Here is a 16,382-nt window from a genome sequence, read left to right as displayed (position 1 = left end):
TTCTAAGAAGTCTATAATGTTTCAATGCCAAAGTTTGGATCATCTTTCAATTTAATAACTATTCAACTCACCGATGAGCGACCGTCGGCCAAACGCCTCGCCGGCGGCATCCCTCCCGCGGCCGACCGAAAGTTCCCTGGAAAGGATGAAACAAGTTGGGAGAACAAATACCATTACTAAGATTCTCAATCAACCAAATGAACCTAACAGAAAGCAGAGCATCTTTGAATGAATCTGTTAACAATAGAAACCATTTAGTAATCCATCACGGATTATGTAGCAAATTAGGAAGTAGTCAAGCCTACAACTGAGATTTGCACATATAAACCAAAACAAGATCTGTCGGAACTATATAGTTTGTGAAAAGTTTTCTTGGTACAAACATAGCCGATTAGGACTAGCACCAAATCAAGAGAAAGCCGCAAGTGCAAGGAGCACAAGTCATAAGCAGATGCCTAGGGTAGCAGCTTGGGTGACTAGTCTGCCCTGGATTGACCGGCGCGAGAGGAAAGAATGATACCGACAATGAGGCCGTAGAGTGCCAGTGCTTCGGCGAAAATAAGAATAAGAATCATGCCGACGAACAACTTTGGCTGCTGTGCATTGGCCCTGAAATTGACACACACAGTTGCGATAAAACTGTCATTGCTGCAAATTACAGAAAGAAATATCAACTTCATGATGCTACGAGGCAGTAAGGTTTACTAGTTTCTTTGTCAACTCCAATTAGATGGGAAAAATTTATTTAAAACATATATTCAATATGTCATTTCTACAGTATCTCCAACAACTAGTTAAGCATCTAGTGATGTTTAGAATTATTATGATCTACATACATCATTTCATAGAAATGCCCATGTCTTGATGCATTGTGGGCTTTTTCTCAAACAAAGTTGAATTTAACACAAGAAACTCTGTTCGACAATTTTGTAGCATTAGTTGAAAGTTATTCAACTAATTCAGTAGCAACCACTATCTTGACATTTTTTTCATCGCCATAAACACATTAATATTCACTAAATATAATTAGAAGATAATTACAAGTACTATATTACGGATTATTTCATTGAATTATAAAATTATGCTACATACTACGCTACACATTTTCTTCTCAATAAGGTTATTGTTGTGGAAGCCCAGCACTTTAAGTTTGTTCCTCCACAACTTGGTGCTACATGAATCGTTATCAGAGCTAAAGTATGATGGTTCAATCTCAATCCTAGTTAGCCCATCCCATATATCGCATTGTCCTTCATCACCTCCACACCCATTAATCGCTCCATCAAGCTAATGTCTACTAGTTGTGCTCTATCTCCTAGTTGCACGCCCTTACATGGCTAACTGCAGCTTCTCGATTTAATTCCTCACAGATAGTCGTGGGGCCGACCGTGTAGGGCCACTAGGGTGGCGGATTCCACCTTTTGCTAAAGAAGAACTAGTTGTGCTCTATCTCCTAGTTGCACGCCCTTACCTCACGCTTTGCCTTTCCACACTGCCTCCTCCATCTTCCACCCTCTCTGACCTCAATCCCCTTTCATAGTCGATAGCTCTTCTCCCATTGCAGCAGTCCATGATCAGAGAAGGAAAAAATTTCACCTCCAAACTACCAACATGAATCCCTCATGTCCTCTCTGTTTCACTGCTCTTCCCTGAAACATCCATTGCACCCTTCTTCAAGTTCAGTCCTCCAACTCGGTGCCGCATCATTATGTATTATTAAAAATAGCATCAAGATATGATTAGGTTCACTTGAAAAGAAAGACCTATAGGAAAGAGAGTTCCAAAGTCTTCGAACCCAAAAGAAAAAAAGGAGTTTTGGTCAACAGCAGAGAAAGACTGATCTTAACCCCCATTAATGATGTTATACAAAAGGAAACAAGATAAATTTAAGAGGAAGATCAGTTGCTACGATAAGATGTAAGATAAATGTGTAGAAAAGGATGAACCAAATAATGGAGAGGGAAATGAAGAAAAAAAAACCAATATGCAATTCCCTAGATCAAATTACAATAAGCCTATACAAACATCTATATACTCACCATTAGACATAAATAACCAAATGAACTGGTATATCATGAGAACAAACTTAGAACCAACAAGAAAGTCTAAAATATTTAATGTTTCCATGTGCCATGTTCCAACTCCACATGGTGAGTTATACAAGATCTAATTGAGAAGAAAAGCTAAATGCACCATTAAAGATGCAGCAATTAATAATCAAGATTCCAGATGATTTAGATATTAAATTGATAAAGCTAGAATGTCAAATAATAGAAGCTATATGATGTCATATAAAGCCTAAAAGATCTCACGTTCAAACACAAAAGCAAAAAAATTTCCATAATCTTCAATTCACGAGGAAAAAGATGCATCAACAAAATAAGTCTCGTGAAACATCATAAAGCATAGCATAAAGATATAATGGCCTACAATGAACTACCATAGCAGATTATTGATGTCATCTACTCTGCAGTAACAACCATAATCATGCCTCAGAATGTTGAAACCGGCACAATCACTCTGATTTAAGGAAGTATCAAGCTTAGATGAACGCGTCTAATTTAATCCCCGATGCGATTAAAATTCATATCTAAATGCCAAACCATAACAGAATACGTAAAGTAAAACAGATCCGAAGAAAAATACCGGACACCAGCATCGCCGACGATCCCGATCGCCATGCCTGCGGACAAACCGGCAAGACCGCAAGCGAGCCCGGAAGAGAGATGAGCGTAGCCATCGAAGAGGTAGTACGACTTTGCCTTGGGGTTGATCCCGGTGCTAATGATCACTGCAATAATCAACCCATAGATCCCGAGCACTCCTGCCATGACCACAGGCACGATCGACTTCATAACCAGTTCTGGCCGCATCACACCCATGGACGCGACGCCGACGCCGCTCTTCGCCGTCCCGTACGCCGCTCCCATGCCTAAAAAGTGACGGTCAATGCACCGACATAAGGAAATAGCGAAAACATAATCAGAACATAACAGCGAAGATTGAGGAATCATGGGATCACAGGAGAAAACGAGGGCGGCTGCGGCGCCGAGGAAACCGAAGAACGGAGCTGTCTCGTCGCCGCTGAAGGAAGACATGATTCCGCCTGAAAGAACAAGGAAACCCTACGAATCCTGCAAAAGCCTAAACCTTTCCGCGTAACCTAACCGATGGAGGAGAAATGGGGTCGTCGGAGAAGCTCAGGTGAAAGAGTCTCAAGATGTACAGCCGGTCAATGAATTGAGCCGGTCGAATTATCAATTTATTTTAAAATAAATTTACATAGATGGGACCTACGGTGAATTTGAATTGATCTACAGCTTAAAAATATTTATTTATTTATTTTAAATTTTAAAATAAAAATAAAAAATTTAATGAATTAATAGATTTCATCTAGTCTAAATTATAATTTAAATTTAAAAATTATAATTTAAATTTAAAATATAATCTAAATTTAATTTTTTTTTGTTTTTTAACAAGCTTCCACTCTAGCGGTCCTACACGATAACTTCATGATCATCTATAAAGAAATAAATCAAAAAATTACAATTGGTATAAAATTTGAACCCTTGTCCTCTTCTGTAAATCTGTTTTGTCGTAACCAACTCAACTATGTTCCGGAATGAAGAGATTTTTCAAAAAATTTTCAACCGACTAAATTTGTGGATTGGATCTGCTCTGCTCTATCATATAATAGATTTTTAATGAATTAGTTTGCCGCATCATGGATTAATCCCTTTGATAGCTTAACTTTGAATCTCGTATTAATTACGAATAAGTGACGGGGTGAGGAGGCATTAATGTCATCCCAATAACACCTCTATAAATATTTCAACTTAAAATCCTGACATAAATAATATTTACTTTTAATGATATTTTTTTATTATTTTAGAACAAATAATGATATCATTAAATTTATAAAAAATTAATTAATTTCCAAACTAAATGAGTTGCTAAAGTCATTTTTAAACAATGGTCCAACAATTCATTCCAGTAATTCGAAGAGTTAAATTTAATCTTCTTTTTTATCATGATTAATTATAATTTTTTAATTTATTTTTAATAGATAATCATAAAATCGAATTCTATTTTTTTTTATTTAAAAGAGCTAAATATTTTATACTCCCTAAATTTAATATTATACTAGAAAAAATAGAGAACAAATCAGTGTACAAGAAAGAATAGTGCAAGGGAGTGATCTTCTTCTTCCAAGCTCCAGGCTTCAGATCGTCCATGAAGCAGACCTCTTCACAGGAGGCTTCATGGCCCTGTCCTCCTCCAGAGAGATCATGCCGAGATGCGAAGGGTCTTCGAGCATCATCTTCGCTACCAAGTAGCCCGCGATGGACCACGTCTGGAACTTCCTCGCTTGTTTGCCGACGTACCGGCCTAGCTTGCCGTCGTAGTACTCCGGCCAACCGTCCTTGGACAGCCTGCTTTCTGCGAGATCGATCGCTCGTCGGGCAATTTGGGGACGCCCGGTTTTGATGCATGCGGCGGTGAAGAGCCAGAGGAGCACTGCGACGAACAGAAGCAAACTGCTATGAGAAACTAGATTCAATCTGCAAATCGATGAGAGGGCAGGTGACTCACCGGGCCAGCTTCCGCCATTGTGGTAGCTCCATCTGGTGTTCTTAGGGTCACACCCGGTCACAATCCGCCATTCGTGACCCTCCAAAGCAGGGTACGCGATCTTCAGTGGCATCTCGCCGACGAGCTCCTCCCACCTTTCTTCCAGCAGGTCCATGATCGCCGCCGACTGCTCCGGAGTCGCAAGCGAAGACAGAATGGCGATGCAGTTGCCGAGGGCAAACCATCTGAAGTCCATTCTCGCAGGGCTCACGTTCCCGATGAAGTACCCACCGCGGTTCGGCATGAAGTCGAAGATCCAATCGGGGATGGAGTCCGGAATGACGTTGAACTTGTTCACCGCCGTGTGAGAGTACTCCTCCGTTTTGTATCTGTAGATGACGTTGAGCTGCTGGAAATCGAGCCAGAAATAGTTCCGCATGTGGTAGCTCAAGGCGTGCAGGCGTTTGACGATTCTCTCGATGAATTCCTTCCCTTCGGAGTCTTGTTTGAGCATCGATAGAGCGCATCTCAATGACATGAAGAACAGAGCTTGGATTTCGATAGGGTAACCATAAACTCCCTGCGAGATTGGTCTGTCAATGGAGCGTGGCAGTGAAGAGAAACAGAAGCAAAGGTTTAACCTACCATTCTTCGATCGATCATCGAGCATCCGTCTGCGCAGAGCAAGGTCGGGAATGTTTCGAAGCCTTCGGACAAACACAAAGCTAGTATGAGCCTCATCCCTCTCTGGCACTCCGGTGATTCTGCCAGAGTCATGTCCCCGGTGGCTTTTGTGTACGCCCGGAGAAGAATGATCCACCAGAAACCGGAGTCCACAGGCGCAACTCTTCCGATCGCGCTCTCGCCGAAATCTGCGATCAAATTGTCGTTTTTCCTTATGGGATCATGGCGAACTTTGAAGCTCGCAGGCATCACGCCTTCCCCGAGCTTGAATCGATCGATCCTCTTCTCCCACCCTTGGAGGTGGAGAGTCTTCAGGAGGAAATTCTTCACTATGTCGTGCTCTCCGTTCATTAGGAAAGCCATGGCACTCGGCACAAAATCACGAACGAAAACCTGCGTTTGATATGGATTCCCAAATTAAGCGATCAACAAACAAATTTTCAGGAAAAAGGATAGGTCAGAAAAAGGATAGGTTTAATCTTTCCTTATCGATTGTGATGAGGAAACCCTAGCAATCGTCTGTTACCTGATCATAATTGAGGACCTCTTCCGACGCCTGATCCAGAGCGGCGATGGTGCCCACCGGCTGGCCGCGGAAGAGCACGATGGACTTCCGGAGCGCGTCCCAGGCCTCCGCGATCATCGGGTGCGGCTCGAACACCTGGTACCCCGACGAGGCCGGCGAGTCCAGCACAGATCTCAGCCATCCGAGGGAGAAAATGCTCTCGATGCTATCGACCTGACGGAGACTCCCCCCGGCCAAGTGCTCGCTGAGCGAGCGCTCGTCGAACGACCTCTTCCGCTCCATCTTGAACCGAGGCCGATCGGGAAGCCGCGCCAGGTCGAGGTCGCCTGCCTCCGCGATCGAGGCGCGGGAGTCGACCTTGCGCAGTCCCATCGCGTCGCGCGCCCCGTTCTCCGCTACTTCCACCGTCCGCAAGGGAGGCATCCTCGACGATCTGCATCAATCCGCCGCATTAAGCTCCATAGCCATACAAAAATCACAAATTTTCACAAGAAAACTGAAACAGAGTCGAATTTCTTCATCAACACAGCCCAAATCTTACAACCCGTCGAAAATCAGAGGAGAAACAAACCTAGAAGATGCAGAGGGGACGAAGAAGGGTCGAATGATCTTGAGATCGAGAAAACAGAGAGAGAGGGGAAAGAAGGAGATCAAAGAGAAGAGGGAGCAATTTATAGGAAAGGAAAGTGGAAGAGAAAAAAAAAAGGAGGGAATGAAGTAATTTTGCAGTTCTAAATGCGACGGGCCATAGCCGGTAAAACGCACGAGGTCTGGAAGACCCCGCGTTGGCGACGGGTTGACTTCTGATGACTCGCCGGCTACTCCCGGTTTTCATCCGCATTAGTGCTAATAAATCGCGGTTTCCTGGGTAATTGCCGGCTTTGCGCGTTTTGGGCGCACTTAACGGGTTGTCGGGCCCACCGAATCCAATCCGGATTAATTAACGAGTCAAATTTTATGTCAAATAATTAGAAATTTCAATTATTATAAAGATTATCATAATAAAGTATCATTTACATAGACTAATCTCATTATCCACTGCCAATAAATATTATTATATTCTATTTCAGAGAATTATAGAAATATGTTTTCTGACAAATTTTCCTAATTTATTCATTAAATTATCGTTTGTAATACTTTTAAAAAATACAAAATTTTAGTTTCATGTGAATTAAATAAATTTATTTGATTAAATAATACTATATGATAATAGAGTTGAATAAAATTGTGTATAGTAGTTAATGTAGCTGGTATGGTTATAACTACTATAATAATATCCAATTAATTTGGACCAAATTATAATGATTTTAATAAAAAATATTTTTATATAATAATTTCTATTAATAATTTTGATTAAATTAGAATAAATTGCTCTACACTATAAAGTTTTTTTTAAAAAAAAATGAGATCCCTTTTTCACAATAAAAAAAAAAGAGATGCCTTTTTTTTTCTACTTTTGACTTTATCCAACATAGATAGGCTTTGTCAATAGTCAACATCTAAAGTTGACCAACACAAAGTCCACGTTGGCAACTACCCCAAAATGTGGGAATTGATATTAGAAATTAAAAAATTTAAATAAAAGACATATTTAATAAATTGACCAAGACCAATCGACTTGCCCAAATACTTTAATGATCTACTAAACTATTTAACTAACTCGTCTAACTCGATTGAGCTACTCAAATATACATAGCAAAAATAAAAATAAGAAATGGATTTTTCCCAAAATTGAATGAAAACTCAAAAAGCATATAAAATGTCGTTTTAAAAAGCCAATCCCACCACCAAGATCATGATGCTTCCCATTAATTCAACTTAAAGTTGGAAAGAATTGAGATGTTTCCTTCAAGTTTTGACCGAATAAATAAAAGAAAAGAGAGAGAGAGAGAGAGAGAGAGAGAGAGAGAGAGAGAGAGCAGATTGTTCAACAAGGCATCGGCTTTTGACTTCAATCCAAGTAAACATAACGTGAAACATGCAACGACAAGTGCACGAAATGAACAATTACTTACCAAGACTTTTCCACCTTCTCATATATCTATCAAAGATAAATAAATTGGATGATAAAACTAAAAGAAGATTAGTTTGATTGTTTCCAATATAATTGACTTTGTCCCTGGACAATAGATGATGCTAATCACTCGAGCATCCACAATTCAAATGCGCTATTAGGAAAAAAAAATATTACTTCTTGATTTACCTTTTCATAAATGGTTGTAGGATAACTATGTAGGGCTACTAGGATGACGAATTCCAACATCCATAATTCAAATGCGCTATTGGGAAAAAATATTACTTCTTGATTTATCTTTTCATAAATAATTATAGGTTAATTGTGTGACGGTTGGAATGATGAATTCCATCATTTGTTGAAAAAGAAAAAAAAACTACTACTATCTTTATTTATTTCTCCTTTTTTGGATTTGCCCCCTCCCCATAGTTATTAATTAGTTTTCCACTTATCCTTTATTTTTTTATATTACGGAGATCAAATTTGAACTCGTGACCTCAAGATTATAAACCTTACAAGATCGAATTTGAACTTGTGATCTCAAGATTATAAACCTTACGAGCTACCAAATTGCTCTAAACAGTGTTGAAGAATGATGAAGAAAGATGAGATAAGTATACATGACATTGAAAAGAATTTAAATGAAATTAAAATAAAAAAGTTTTCTTCACTATCCTTTAATAACAAAGAATTTAAATGAAATTAACTTACTTTAATCACTTAACTTGCTTTAAATTCAAATTAATGTGCAAGGCGAATTGCTGTTTTTATTTGAAGCCACTAATAATGATTGCTGTTTTTTTCCAGTAAATTATTTATTTATTTATTTATTAATAATCGAAAGCAAAACAGATCTAAAATGTGTTTTTATATAATTCAAATGTTCATATTTTGCCTGATTAATTTTAGAGGTAAATGATCTTTCCTCCTAATTTATTTATTAAGTAAATTCGAAATATAATTTATGCACGCTCTAAATATATGAAATGATGCAACATGAACTATGAAAATGGCTATTTAACAGAAGTTATTGAAGTGATAACAAACAATTTAGTGGTCCTATAATCTACCACAATTTCAGTCTTGTCACCTGGTGCTGCATGATATCGTCTGTCGATGAGATATCCTCACTTCGACTAAAGCTTCAAATGAATGTTAGAACAGCAACGACGAATACGAAAGGTAGACGGTCCTAATGCTTATCATCGAGTTAATGAAGCCAATGAATGAAGGGCCCCAATCTTCCTTTATATCGTTTCTCCTTCAAGGAATCGACTAATCTGTGAGCCTTGATCATCATCATCCAGAGTTTCTGAGCCAACAACCTTCCATGTAACAAAAACCGATCATCAGAATAAACATGAAATATGAAAACTGCCTTGGGTTGTTGTAAAGAACACAAGCAAATCTTAGTAGAAAAGGCTATCAGTGAAGGCTATCGATAAATGTTTTTCGACAACAAGGTCATATTTCAGATATGTTGATACTTAAAAGGGGGATGCTTATCACATGTCAGGGGTAAAATCCACCAGTGCAATTATATGCTAACGACCGAAGATGCATTAAAGCAAGTAAACATATATATGCAAGCAATATATAGTGTCTTGTGCAAGATACCAAATGAGCCCATCACTACTGAAATAAACATTGCATAGTTGAATTTAGGTAGATGCCGGCTCCATACCATATGTTGTCTCAGTATCTCACTAATAGACACAAATCGTGTCAATGTCTAGGAGTAAACTGTTAAATATTGGAGCATCATTGTCATAACTGTCAAGATAGAAGATCTTATTCTCTAATATATAAAATATATCAACTTAAGAAACCTTTTTATTGGAAGAGTTTATGCATACTAGTAAAAGCTTGTACTGTATGTATTTAGCAGGCTTACTGAACCATGTTCCATAAGGGTGAAACTTTTGTAGAATACTGCCATGCAGCAACTTGGTTACTGATAAAGACTTATTAAATGGTTTGTGAATTTGCTCTTACACTAATATTTGAGCAAAGGATAAGAAAAATAAGCCAGATCAAAATCTCCAGTTTGAACAAGTTATTCGGAAAAAAAAAAATGAGGCCTCAAGTCTGAGAAAGGAGCAGATGCCCTTTAGCTTCGATGAATGTTTCTTGTTATTATTTTGGAGCATCTAATTTCCCCAGTATTTCGTGCTCAATAATTGGTTATGAGTTTGAAGTTTCAAACTATTGGAACACGGCAGAATATGAATAACACTCCATCCATACATCAAGTTAGCTTCTTATGAATGTAAATGTATCTATGATAACCGTCATAACTTTAAGAAACAGCTTCCGCAGGATAATGTAAATCGGGACAAGAGATAAAGATGAATGATGATTCAGCTACTAACAATTAAATAGCCAAAAAATTTAACACAGGAATTTGGATGATAGTAATGGGTAACAAAAAGATACAATGAATTAGTAATTGAAAAATGGGCTTTACTTTGATGAACGCAAGTATGTACTTACTGTGGGGTATTCCTCATTTCCATCCCAGACCAGAAGTTTGGGCAGTCTCGAGCTTGTACTGACTTCAAATGAATCAACAAAATCTCCCCACTGCTAGTACAAGTCCATTTACATTTTCTCAGCATACACTCTCAATTATATATGAATAAAATTCAGCATTTATCAATATTTCAGTGTCATGTGTATTCCTGTCTTGTGCTACCCTTTGGTTATGAAGCAGCAATTGAAACATTGCTATAAGCAAGGTGTTCATCCCTCATATAGGAATTCTCCAGATCATGACGAATGGTTCACATTTCAGTTAGGAATTAAGCTTCCTTAAGCATATCTGTGACTTTATCAACCCGTGCCATAATGATATTTTTACAAATTTACTATCTTGTGTGAGGTAGGATTCATGTAGCAGTAATAGTATTGCTCTTCAAGGAACTCAAAGTGAAAAGAACACTTACTCTATTTCGTATTTGGAAGCAAGCTTTCTGTATTTGTCAGCATTTATCTTAGCAATCACTATTGGTTCATTAAGCTGAGCCAGCACTGGAGCAGTTGCATCCAACTGCAAAATCGAAAAAAAAATTTGACATTGTTATATACATGTATTTCTAGAAGAGAGTGAGAGTGAGAAATTATAACAGCAAATGCTTTGAGTTCTAGGATAGTAATTTAATATCTTAAATTGGATTCCGATCTCGAGCCTTCAAGGCATTTTGGATTTTGAGTTCTAGCAAAGTTGTTTTAAAGCTACTGAGATGCTACTGCATTTTGGATTTTATGGTGAAGTATTTAATTGAATCATGAGGAACTTAGTATGATGATTGAATGAGATTATAGCACTAGAATGGAATGATCTAGCTAAATACTAAACCCAACTATGTGAAGGTTAATTAAGCTATGAACTTGCTTCATGGCATACATAAACCTAATTCTTTAAGAACCATTTACTTGAAATTATTTCCCTCCCGATTTCCTTCCTGATTCTGCCACTGTAAACAAATTGTCATTACAAGACACCAAATCACGTTCTTGCATCGCCAAAGTCTAGTAGTCAGCGAAAAGAAAAGAATTTATCATTTTTATGCACGCCATAATCATCCAGAAAAACCTATCATTGCAGATTCTGTTTTATATCTAATATGATTAAGGGATGTCCATGGAAAAAGATCGGCCAATTCCAACAATGGAACTCTAGAAACTGTTTGTTAGGTTATTGATTGCAAAATAGCATAAAATAAAAGTAACTCCTTCCATCTCCTGACGCTCAGATCCTGGATCCACTTTTCGGTCAAACGCAAAATAGTCGAGGCGAAAAAAAAAGCAAGAAAAAGATAAACTTTGGTAGGGACGCATACCTCGGGAGCAAGCCGCTTGCAGTGGCCACACCAGGGGGCGTAGAAATCGACGAGCATGTGGTCAAAGGCGGAGATGACGGTGCCGTCGCTGGGGATCTCGCCGGCAGCAGCGGCTACAGTGGAAAGCGAGGCGCAAACAGAGATCCGCGATGGGAGTCGGCGGCGGCGGCGGCGGCGGCGGCGCTCGCTCATATAATTATTTCAATATTAATTATTTTAATTAGATTATAGGCGATTTAATTTGGTAAAAGTAATTAAATATTATTGAAGTAATTTTGATGAAAATTATTCAAATTTTTATTCTTGTGAAAATATATTTTAGTAAAGCAGTTTTTAGCTAAAGTTATTAAAATAAAAATATTTTTAGAATATGAAACATTTATATATATATATATATATATATAGAGATAGAGAGAGAAAAAAAATACTACGTTGTGCGACGAAGAATCCACGACCCGTGCGTGACACCCGCGACCCATCGCCGCACCGTCCGACCGCCGTCTTCGGGCGCGATTGGCGTGCCACTCGCCAACACTCCATCCGGCGTCGGATTCCGACTGGAATCCGACGGAATTCGATTGGAAACAGGGTCGGCAGTGGCAGCATCGATGTTGGTCCTTCCTCGGTCGGTCTCCGACCAAGATTTGCCCAGAAACGACGCGACCACTATCGACGCCGATCGGGTCGGATTCCGACCGAATCGCGACCGGAGATTAACCGAGGAAGGGTCGGCGTCGGACGTCGATCCTTCCTCGGTCGGTCTTCGGCCGCGATTCAGTCAGAATCCGATCCGATCGATGTTGACAGTGGCTGTGTAGTGGGGGGCGGCTGTTTCTAGCCAAATTTATCGGATTCTGGCCACTATCCAGTCGGAATCCGACACCGACCGAAGCGCCAACGAGTGGCGCGTCGATCGCGGCCCAAGCAACGATTGACGATGACCAGACGGCGCGGCAAGGGCAGTGGATCGCGGGTGTCGCGCACACATCACGGATCCTTCGTGGTGCAGCGTAACAATTATATATATATATATATAATTTTTTTAAAAAAAAATTCTCACAAAGAAAAATAAAAAAAAAAGAAAATGGCTGACGCAAATGTACCCGTAAATTGTACCCGTCGCGTCGACAGTCCAGTGGCCGTGTTTTATATCCAGTCTCTGTCTTCCCACACCACTTTCATGGCAGTACGAAGCCCGACGCACATGGCGGAAGCGAACGTGGCGAAGGCAGCGGCTGCAGCTGCAGCGGCGAACGAGGAGGTCGTGGTCGGAGAGGTGGCGGTGGCGCCGATGAAAGAGCTGGTGAAGCAGTCGCCGCCGGTTCCCGAGCCGGAGAAGCGGCCGAGGAAGATGGCTTTGCTCTCGGCCCTGGCAGCGGAGGCGGCCGAGGAGAGGCGGGCCGTCGCCTTGGAGGAGAATGCGATGGCGGCCTCTACTTTCGACGCTGGCGTCTTCTCGGAGGAGAGTACCTTCGTCGCCGACCTCGGCGACCACGAGAAGAAAGCCCTCGACGAACTCAAACAGCTTGTTCGTGCCGCCCTCGCCGGCCACGACTTCTCCCCGCCTCTTCCTGCCGGAAAAAACCAGCAGGAGGGGCCTCCTGTTCCTACTCCACCGGAATATTTGCGGAATCCGGCGTCGGAAGAGGAAGATGAGGGAAAGCTGGTGCATAATGCCGTCAAGGCGGACGAGGACGGGGCCAAGACGGTGGAAGCCATAGAGGAGACCGTGGTCTCCGTCGTCGCTCTGCCAACCGAGAAGGAGGTTGAGAAGACCGCCCCTGAGGTACTCATTTGGGGCGTCCCCCTTCTGGCTGACGAGAGGAGCGACACCGTGCTCCTCAAGTTCCTCCGCGCGAGGGACTTCGACGCCAAGGAAGCCATGGCCATGCTCAAGGCTGCCGTGCTGTGGAGGGAGGAGTTCGGCGTCGAAGCCCTCCTTGAAGAGGACCTCGGCGTCCCTGATTTGGAGAGGGTGGTCTTCATGCACGGCGCCGACAGGGCAGGCCACCCCGTGTGCTACAGCGTCTACGGCGAGCTCCAAAGCAAGGCGATGCACTCTCTGGTGTTCGCCGACGAGGAGAAGAAGAAGCGGTTCTTGAGGTGGAGGATACAGCACCTGGAGAAGGGCATCCGCGACCTGCTCAACTTCACTCCGGGAGGTATCTCGACAATGGTGCAGGTCGCCGACCTCAAGAACGCAATCCGGCCGGCGAAGGAGATCCGCCTCGCCTTTGCTCTGCTCCAAGACAACTACCCTGAGTTTGTGGCCAAGCAGGTAGCTTAATTCCTTCCTTCCATTGTTTCAGAGAATCCTCAAATTGCTTGTTTTATCACTTGCTTCTTGCTTAGTGTGATGAACTTTACTCAGAAAATGAAAAGGAGAACAACACGATCCATGGAGCTTTCTAATTACCAAAATTTCATTTTGATGAACTTCACTAAGAAATGAACAGGAGAAGAACATGATCCATGGAGTTGATCAGTCTGTCTCTTGCTCAATGCACTTTATTTTTTCATCACTGAATTTCATTTTGATGAACTAGTTTTGAAAAAGAAAAGGAGAACAACATGATCCATAGAGTTGAGTTGCTTTAATCAGTTTAAATTTCTTGTATCTGTGTGTAACATCTTAAAGCAGCATTCATGGCACACCTGAAACAAGGCTTATTCAGTAACTTAGGCATGTGTTGATTAGGTTTTCGGAATCATGAGCTTGTAAATTTGTAGCTAATGTGACAAACATTGATCGCAATTGCTAGATATTCATCAACGTTCCGTGGTGGTACCTCGCGTTTCATCGAATGATGAGTCCCTTCTTCACCAAGAGGACCAGGAGCAAGTTTGTGTTTGCAGGGCCCTCAAAGACATCTGAGACCCTTTTTAAGTTGAAATCTGCCCTCTGTTCTTGTTTACTTAACCATTTTTTGATAGTCTCTCCATTGAGCATCGATCGACTTTTCTCTGATAGATACATTGTGCCCGAGCAAGTTCCGGTCCAATATGGAGGCTTGAGCAGGGAGAATGACCCTGATTTCACCATTGCTGATGCTGCTACACACCTCACTATCAAGCCATCAGTGAAGCAAGATGTTGAGATACTGGTTAGCGAGGTAAGCGGTTGAATCCTTTTGATCCACTAAAACAATCAGCTGTTGGATGGATTCAGGATTGCAGTAGTGCTGTGCAGAAATGCATTATCGTTTGGGAGCTTCGAATTCTCGGCTGGGATGTCACATACAGTGCTGAGTTTGTCCCGAGTTTGGCAGGCCGGTACACGGTGGTCGTGCAAAAGGAGAGGAAGCTGTCCGCCATGGATGACCCTATATTGAAGGACACCTTCAAGGTTGGCGAGCCCGGGAAGATTGTTCTTTCAGTGCACAATACATCCTCCAAAAAGAAGAACCTCCTCTGCAGATACAAGATCAAGAGCTCAAACTGAGTCAGTCCAAATTGTAGCCGAAAAATGAATGCGTATCGATAATTAGCAACCAACCTAGTAAGAATTCTACAGTTGTGAATTAGTTGATGCAAATCTTGTGTGGGCTAGTGAGTTATCTGTCTACATTCGATATGATCATGAGTTATCTACAGATGTTCCTCATTTGTTTCATTCTTGCAGTGATACTTCTAGGGTTAGGTCAAAAGATTATGACTGGCTTTACTTTTGCTTTTGAACAAGTAGGGAATCTGATTTCTCTTCTCTCTAGTTTGCAGTCAAATCTTTGCTTAAACAAATTCATTCACCATTTTGCTGGGCAGCAAAAGGTGATTTGGTGGCTAGAAAGCATGCAGAATTAGGGTTTAGGGTTTCAGAGCATGTGATGAGGTGACTACAAGACAATACACAAGTAGGGTTTTCACTAGTTCCAATTTGAATCTTGAGGGAGGCAAAATCCAAGAAAGAATAAAGAAAAAGCTAATGGAAAAGAAAGGAGACATCTTGGTGGTTATTGATTGTCATATGTGTGAGTGTGATATTTTTTAGAACGAGGCTGATCGATGCATGGAAGAATCAATGATCCCGCGTATATGGAAGCTTTTTTGATTGAATTGGTCCCTAAAAAGAAGGTACCATCTTGATGTGGAACTATTTCTCAAATAGTAGTTAGTGGTTAAGTTCAAGGTCTCCAAACTACATGAAAAGACATGAGCTAAGACACCTTCCATTGTTATATGCATCTTTTATTATTATCTGAGGCATAATTGAATTAACTATTGTGGGATAGATTTATTGTAGTGGACAAGAGTCAAATTTCGACGAAATCGAAGCAATATCCTCTTGATCAATTATAATTTTTTGATTTACCTTTTCACAGATGATCATACAACCGATCGTGTGGAACTGTTGGAATAGTAGATTTCATCTTTTACTATAATACATTTTCCTATGAGTGTAAGAGTGAGTAAAATTCTGATTCAATTGAAATAACAGATTGAATTGAATTAATTCAGAAATTTGATTTTGTTTATTTGGAAGATTATTTTTTAAAAAAGAATATTGATTATTTTAATTAAATCATTTTGATTTCCATTTTAAATTGAGATTCGATTAAATTGAATTTTTATTCAATAATAAAAAAATATTGAGATTTTTTTTACTTTTTATTAAAGCAATTAAGTTTTTATTAAAAAATTTTATTTTTTATTTAAAAAAAATGATTAATTTGGTTATAAAATTCAATTCATTCAATTTTAATAATAAAATTCGATTTAATCATTCATCCTATGCAACGGATTCATC

The 16,382-nt window shown here is 40.3% G+C and overlaps 4 protein-coding genes across 4 annotated transcripts; 1 reads left to right on the top strand and 3 right to left on the bottom strand.

The window, feature by feature from the left end:
* Positions 1-221: 221 nt before the first annotated feature.
* LOC141836119 (V-type proton ATPase 16 kDa proteolipid subunit) lies at positions 222-3,240 on the bottom strand. The gene is made up of 3 exons (XM_074723530.1): positions 3,023-3,240; positions 2,647-2,932; positions 222-609 (listed from the first exon to the last, which is right to left on the bottom strand). Exons 1-3 carry the CDS (start codon positions 3,096-3,098, stop codon positions 477-479), a joined length of 495 nt encoding a protein of 164 aa, XP_074579631.1. The 5' UTR covers positions 3,099-3,240; the 3' UTR covers positions 222-476.
* An 896-nt stretch (positions 3,241-4,136) lies between these two features.
* On the bottom strand, positions 4,137-6,205 carry LOC141835804 (putative alkaline/neutral invertase D). Its single transcript, XM_074723176.1, has 4 exons — positions 5,783-6,205; positions 5,218-5,649; positions 4,594-5,152; positions 4,137-4,518 (listed from the first exon to the last, which is right to left on the bottom strand). The coding sequence occupies exons 1-4, from the start codon at positions 6,203-6,205 to the stop codon at positions 4,223-4,225; spliced, it is 1,710 nt and encodes a 569-aa protein (XP_074579277.1). The 3' UTR covers positions 4,137-4,222.
* Positions 6,206-8,776: 2,571 nt separating this feature from the next.
* On the bottom strand, positions 8,777-11,749 carry LOC141835805 (uncharacterized). Its single transcript, XM_074723177.1, has 4 exons — positions 11,639-11,749; positions 10,742-10,845; positions 10,290-10,379; positions 8,777-9,121 (listed from the first exon to the last, which is right to left on the bottom strand). The coding sequence occupies exons 1-4, from the start codon at positions 11,693-11,695 to the stop codon at positions 9,007-9,009; spliced, it is 366 nt and encodes a 121-aa protein (XP_074579278.1). The 5' UTR covers positions 11,696-11,749; the 3' UTR covers positions 8,777-9,006.
* A 1,093-nt stretch (positions 11,750-12,842) lies between these two features.
* Positions 12,843-15,080, top strand: LOC141836373 (patellin-3-like). Its single transcript, XM_074723845.1, has 4 exons — positions 12,843-13,916; positions 14,401-14,525; positions 14,610-14,751; positions 14,829-15,080. The coding sequence occupies exons 1-4, from the start codon at positions 12,843-12,845 to the stop codon at positions 15,078-15,080; spliced, it is 1,593 nt and encodes a 530-aa protein (XP_074579946.1).
* The last annotated feature ends 1,302 nt before the right edge of the window (positions 15,081-16,382 follow it).

This window comes from Curcuma longa, chromosome 10 (assembly GCF_044706935.1).
Source record: "Curcuma longa cultivar G26 ecotype Majalengka, Jawa Barat chromosome 10, ITB_CL_G26_1.1, whole genome shotgun sequence".
NCBI lineage: Eukaryota > Viridiplantae > Streptophyta > Magnoliopsida > Zingiberales > Zingiberaceae > Curcuma > Curcuma longa.
Note: the sequence above shows the minus strand (reverse complement) of the source record. Positions and strands in the feature narration are given on the sequence as shown.

Coding starts and splice junctions, on each gene's coding strand:
- LOC141836373 (XM_074723845.1), top strand. CDS start 12,843: ATGGCGGAAGCGAACGTGGCGAAGGCAGCGGCTGCAGCTGCAGCGGCG. Junction 13,917..14,400: donor CTGAGTTTGTGGCCAAGCAG/GTAGCTTAATTC, acceptor CGCAATTGCTAG/ATATTCATCAACGTTCCGTG. Junction 14,752..14,828: donor TTGAGATACTGGTTAGCGAG/GTAAGCGGTTGA, acceptor AGTGCTGTGCAG/AAATGCATTATCGTTTGGGA.
- LOC141836119 (XM_074723530.1), bottom strand. CDS start 3,098: ATGTCTTCCTTCAGCGGCGACGAGACAGCTCCGTTCTTCGGTTTCCTC. Junction 2,933..3,022: donor AGCCGCCCTCGTTTTCTCCT/GTGATCCCATGA, acceptor GTCACTTTTTAG/GCATGGGAGCGGCGTACGGG. Junction 610..2,646: donor GTCGGCGATGCTGGTGTCCG/GTATTTTTCTTC, acceptor TGTCAATTTCAG/GGCCAATGCACAGCAGCCAA.
- LOC141835805 (XM_074723177.1), bottom strand. CDS start 11,695: ATGCTCGTCGATTTCTACGCCCCCTGGTGTGGCCACTGCAAGCGGCTT. Junction 10,846..11,638: donor GCAAGCGGCTTGCTCCCGAG/GTATGCGTCCCT, acceptor TCGATTTTGCAG/TTGGATGCAACTGCTCCAGT. Junction 10,380..10,741: donor GCTTCCAAATACGAAATAGA/GTAAGTGTTCTT, acceptor TTGTACTAGCAG/TGGGGAGATTTTGTTGATTC.
- LOC141835804 (XM_074723176.1), bottom strand. CDS start 6,205: ATGCCTCCCTTGCGGACGGTGGAAGTAGCGGAGAACGGGGCGCGCGAC. Junction 5,153..5,217: donor CGATGATCGATCGAAGAATG/GTAGGTTAAACC, acceptor CCAATCTCGCAG/GGAGTTTATGGTTACCCTAT. Junction 4,519..4,593: donor CAATGGCGGAAGCTGGCCCG/GTGAGTCACCTG, acceptor TGTTCGTCGCAG/TGCTCCTCTGGCTCTTCACC.